The 6,000-nt window shown below is 45.8% G+C and overlaps 1 protein-coding gene across 2 annotated transcripts in view; it reads left to right on the plus strand.

Moving 5' to 3' along the window:
• ADCY8 (adenylate cyclase 8) overlaps positions 1-5,624 on the plus strand; it is a 218,569-nt gene extending 212,945 nt beyond the window's left edge. For both annotated transcript variants that reach the window (XM_079901571.1, XM_079901572.1), the window contains 2 exons: positions 2,133-2,247; positions 5,125-5,624. In XM_079901571.1, coding sequence (XP_079757697.1) covers positions 2,133-2,247; positions 5,125-5,612 — 603 coding nt within the window. In that variant the 3' untranslated portion in view covers positions 5,613-5,624. The remainder of the gene's footprint in view (positions 1-2,132; positions 2,248-5,124) is intronic.
• Positions 5,625-6,000: the final 376 nt, after the last annotated feature.

Genomic DNA, 6,000 nt, shown 5'->3' on the forward strand with positions numbered 1-6,000 from the left:
CTGCTGATTGGTCCCGGCTTAGGCTCGGACCAGAGAGGGAACTTGTCCCCAGCTGCCTGATTGGTCTTTGACAGACACCTTTTTTACATTTTGTTATCTCCCTCCTTCTCCCCAGCTGCCTGATTGGTCTTTGACAGACACCTTTTTTACATTTTGTTATCTCCCTCCTTCTCGGAAGGGGGCCGGACATCCTGGAAATTCACCCATTGTCTAAGAAGCCCCTATTTTCTGGAGAGTTCTTAATCATTAGCTGGAACAATGTCCCTCGAGTCCCACAATCCCACTACTGGGCATATTCCCTGAGAAAACCATAATTCAAAAAGAGTCATGTACCACAATGTTCACTGCAGCACTATTTACAATAGTCAGGACATGGAAGCAACCTAAATGCCCAGCGACAGAGGAATGGATAAAGAAGATGTGGCACATATATACAATGGAATATTACTCAGCCACAAAAAGAAACGAAATTGAGTTATTTGTAGTGAAGTGGGTGGACCTAGAGTCTGTCATACAGAGTGAAGTAAGTCAGAAAGAGAAAAACAAATACCCTATGCTAACACATATATATGGAACCTAAAAAAAAATGGTTCTGAAGAGCCTAGGAGCAGGATAGGAATAAAGACACAGACGCAGAGAATGGACTTAAGGACATAGGGAGGGGGAAGGGTAAGCTGGGATGAAGTGAGAGAGTGGCATGGACATATATACACTACCAAATGTAAAATAGATAGCTAGTGGGAAGCAGCCGCATAGCACAGGGAGATCAGCTCGGTGCTTTGGGACCACCTAGAGGGGTGGGATAGGGAGGGTGGGAGGGAGGGAGACGCAAGAGGGAGGGGATATGGGGATATATGTATATGTATAGCTGATTCACTTTGTTGTGCGGCAGAAACTAACAATAATGCAAAGCCATTATACTCCAATAAAGATGTTTAAAAGAACTTTTTTAATAAAATAAATTTTTTGAAAAAAGGAACTGTTAGGTACAGCTGGCAACAGTGTGGGTGAATATAGAAAACATGGATTTTGACTGGGCCAGTAGCTGTCAGGGAATATATAAGTGAATCTTTGAAACCTAGATATGATTCTTTCATATAAATAATTTAATGAAGTATAATTACATCAGAGTATATAGTGTAGTTATAATTTAAAATTATCCCCCCAAAACACAAATACACAAACATATATCAAATATTGTACTTCAAGGCCTCATTGACTTAGGAGCTTCTAATGAAAATTTTAAGTATTTTCTCCCCAGCATCACCACCTCCAAAAACAAATTTAAATGTAAATAATTAACATTGTATAGGTTTTAGATTGATGTGGTGGCGATGGTAGAACGTGTAAACACTGGATGCTAGCATTAGAAGTATTGATTAAAAAATAACTTCAGTTTGGAAATACTGATAGACCATCATCCCAACTGCTATATTGGTGATCTGATGCATCCACCATCTGTTTTCGTAAATAAAGTTTTATTGGAACACAGCCACACGCATTCACTTATATTTTGCCTATGGCTCCTTTCTGGCTAAAATGGCAGTGTTGGGTAGTCATGACAAAGACCACACGGCCCACAAAGCCTAAAATACTTGCTATCTGGCCCTTTACTGATGGCCAACCTCTGCTCTAGAGGGGCACGGAATTCTTTCACATACACAATCTCATTCAGTCCTCATGAGGTAGGCAGGGCAACTATGCTTATCCCCATTATATGGATGAGGAAACTGAGGTTCAGAGAGCAAATGTCTATGTGAAACATCTATTAAACAGACACTGTGAGTACTTCAAAGGAAATAGACATGGTTCCTAGATTGGAAACCTCACATATATGAACATAAGGGTGTGTACACACACACACACACACACACACAAGTGAACAGCATCAACTTGAACAGACAAGGGTAGGGGTGGGGAATGGAATCTGAGAGTCACACATATTACACTCTCTGAAACAAATTTCCTGGTACCCTGTGTTTCTGGACACTGACTTAGGTGTACAGAGCTCACACACCTGCTCACTTCCCTTGAAGGCATGTGTGGGTGAGGTAGGACACAGACCGGACCCCTGCTGCAGCAATGCTCCTGTTTGCCCCATCGAATGACCTCTTCTCTCATGTTTGCTACAGCAATGTGAAGATAAGTGGGAACATCTGTGTGCCCTGGCCGACTTCTCTCTCGCCCTGACAGAAAGCATACAGGAGATCAACAAGCATTCTTTCAACAATTTTGAGCTCCGGATTGGTGAGTAGCAGCCAGAAGTGTGGCGCCTCGGGGACCCACCGAGCTGTCTGGCCTTGCTCTGTCGAGCCCTCCCGTGCCCTGGGCATCAAGCCAGGGGAGCTTTTTCCCGCAAAATGCAGCAAATTTAGTGTGACCTGGCCAAGGACAGGCCTGTCTGGGCTTCCTCTCACTCAAGATGCTGGAAGCAGTGGAAGGATTTTGGCCTGTGTGCAGAAACACCAAGCGACTGATAGACGACAGCCACCTGTCCTCCAACTTGTCCAGAATCCCATCCACACAAGGCCCTGATTAGAGAGGTAGCTGTCTAATCAGTCGTTTCCTCCCGTCTTCTACGTCACCAGATACTGGAGGTCAATGCATTACTCTCCCGTTCTCCTGGATAACGCCCTGGGCCAAGAGCAGGATCCTGTTCCTGGGGATGTCACGTGCTGACTTGAGCCAGGGGCAGGCAGTTAGCTTTATAGCTCTTCACTCGGCCACACAGCTCATCCTCCTTCGGGCTTAGGTACTCCCTTGTACAAAATGACAACAGTCACGGCTATGTAATAATAGTCATCTACAATTTGGATAACTTGTTAATTTCTTCAGCATCTCTGCGGAGTCTGGAGGGGGCCTCCTAAGGCATAGTCTGAAAGCCCCTGCTCTAGTCCACATTCACATTTTACAGATGGGAAAACTCAGGCCCAGAGAAGGGGAGTAACTAGCCTACAATCACACAGCCAAATGGTCATCCTGGCAGCGACTCCAGGACTTCCTGACTGAGACCAGTGACATTCTGGCGGCCAGCGTGCGGCCTAAAACAAATGTTACGGCCGTCCTCATGTCTTAGGTATCCTCTGGCTGGCATGCCATTTTACTTTCTTGGTTCTCCGTTAGCAGCTTTCAAGTATAAAGGGTCAGGTAATACCCATGCCTGACTTGTCAGATCTAAGGAATGTCACATGCCTTTGTTCACTGGAATAAATAAGTGATATTTTTATATTTTGATCTATGGATGGGGTGCTCAGGGCTTGTTTCCAGATCTTCCAACAACCCTACATGTCCTTTCTGAAATCATTGAATACATGATTGAACTGGGAATAAAAAGCAGAACTGTAACCTTGAACAAAGGCTGTGTAATTTCAGGAGGTGTTGCTGGAATTAAGGCCAACCCTTGGTGTGATGCATTATTCTCCTGGTATAGTTCAGAGGTTAGAAAATCATGTTCCCGATGGGATTGGGCCTTTCACTTTGTGTTTTGGGTCTGCTGTAACCAGCTCTATGACTTTGGGCAAGTCGTTTAAACCCTCTGAGTGTCAGTTTCCTCATGTGTGAACTGGGAGTTATATTATTACCTCCCCTGCCTACCTCATAGTAGTAAGAAGAGATGTGAATGGGATAGTGGTTATGGAAGGGCTCTGCAAATTTTAGGGCAATGTCCATCCTTGTGATTCCCATGCATTCTGCAAGAACTGTTTCTCGAAGTTCACAGTCAGTTCTATCTTATACGTGTGTGTGTGTGTGTGTGTGTGTGTGTGTGTGTGTGTGTGTGTGTGTGTGTGTGTGTGTGTGTGTGTGTCTTGCTTTTCCCTCTGCCTGGAATGATCTAACCCAGATATCTGCATGGCTTATACTATCACTTTCTCTAGATCTCTGCTCAGAAAGGCCTTTCCTAACCACCCTACTCCAAAATACACCCTCCTCTATTTTTCTATCCCTTTAACCTGATTGGTTTTTCTTTATCACCTTTATCATTCACTGATACTATATTGCATTTTTTAAATTATTTTCTGTCTCTCCCCAGTAGAAGGTAAGCTCCATGAGGGCCGGGGCTATGTCTTTTTTCTTTCCCACCATAGCCCCAATACCTGGAACAGTGTCTGCTTTATAGTAGATGCCTAGTCAATGTTTGCAGAATGAATGAGAAATCCTTAGTCTAGTAAAAGGAGACATATATGCCCATGAATGTGTTTAGTGGAATACTGTCATTCCTTTAAAAAAGAGTCTGTATTTCCTAAAGAAGGAGGTCTTGAAATTGTGATCTACCAAATAACCTGTGGGATTGGGGGTAAATGACAGTCCAAGCAGAGAGAAAGCCAGGGACAGAGGCACAGAGGTGGAAACGCCAGCAGATTAGGGGAACTCGAGCAGTGCAGTATGGAGACGGTGCAAAGGTGAGGGAGAGGGTGGTGACAAAAATGAGGCTGGCAAGTTAGGCAAGAGCCAGCTCTGAGAAGCCCTAGATTGTGAACCTGAGGAGCCGGGGCTTTACCCCATAGGCAAAAGGAGCTGTGGCAGGTGTTGAAGTGGGTGGTAACTTGATCAGACGTGCATCAGAGAGTCCCTCTGGTTCCAGCAGCAGCGTGGAGTCTGGTCTGCAGGAGGAGAAGCAGGGATCCAGGGAGGCGTGTTAGGAGGCTGTGGCCACGGACCCAGGGAATGCTGCTGAGGACATAGACTAAGACAGGGAAGGAAAAGGTGCTGCCCAAGCTCTCAGGGCACTGTGACCACAGAGGCAAGCGGCGATCCCAGCATCCCGACATCAGTGCCCTGTCCATCCCGCAGGCTAAGACAAGTCAGCATCCACGTGAGAGTAATCATTATTGTCTCTCGAGCACTCACTGGTTGTCTGGTAATATACCAGTGGCTTTACCTATATCATCTCATGCCAGCGTCCTTTCATTATTTCCACTTGACAGATGAGAGAAGTGAGGTCCAAATCTGTTAAGTACCCAACCCAGATCACACGCCTAATAAGTGACCGAGGCTGGACCTGTACCCTGCAGTTTACCCGCAGAGATCACATCCTTCGTTTAAGGGTCACTGTCCCAGGCAGGGAGCGGCCCCTTCCTTGACGTCCCGCTTCTCTCATCTCTTGTTTCTCTGGTTCACCCACAGGCATCAGTCACGGCTCAGTGGTAGCTGGCGTTATCGGCGCTAAGAAACCACAGTATGACATTTGGGGCAAAACCGTGAACCTGGCAAGTCGAATGGACAGCACGGGAGTCAGCGGCAGAATCCAGGTCCCAGAGGAGACCTATGTCATCCTGAAGGACCAGGGCTTTGCCTTTGACTACCGAGGGGAGATCTATGTGAAGGGCATCAGTGAACAGGAAGGAAAAATCAAAACGTACTTTCTCCTGGGAAGAGTCCAACCCAACCCATTCATCCTGCCGCCGAGAAGGCTGCCCGGGCAGTACTCCTTGGCCGCGGTCGTCCTGGGCCTCGTCCAGTCCCTCAACAGGCAAAGGCAGAAGCAGCTGCTGAATGAGAACAACAACACGGGCATCATCAAGGGCCATTACAACCGGCGGACTTTGCTGACACCCAGTGGGCCTGAGCCGGGAGCCCCAGCCGAAGGCACCGACAAGTCCGAGTTGCCATAAACGTGTTTTCTTTGTGTTTCTTTTTTTGTATTTCTTTTATATATAAAATAAATATACTAATAAAAAGGTTTAATTTTTTTTAGAACAAGGATGGTTTCGTTGGTCTTTGGATGCACTAGATCGAAGACACGATTTGAGTTTCTCTCCCGTCACAGACATTTCTTGGTCATCTCTTCCATACAAGGTTTATCGGGAAGCAAAGATAAGTAAGACCTAGTCCTTGACCTTGGGAAAGAGGGACCTGTAAACAGAGACTCAATACAGTGGGCTCATCATTAAGCACTGCCGTTTACCGAGCGCTTGTCATGTACCTGGCACACAATAATATTAATGGATAAGGTTAATAGATAATATTCCTATAAACCAATACATAAATACTCGGCATTCA

Source organism: Stenella coeruleoalba (assembly GCF_951394435.1).
Source record: "Stenella coeruleoalba genome assembly, chromosome: 17".
Taxonomy (NCBI): domain Eukaryota; kingdom Metazoa; phylum Chordata; class Mammalia; order Artiodactyla; family Delphinidae; genus Stenella; species Stenella coeruleoalba.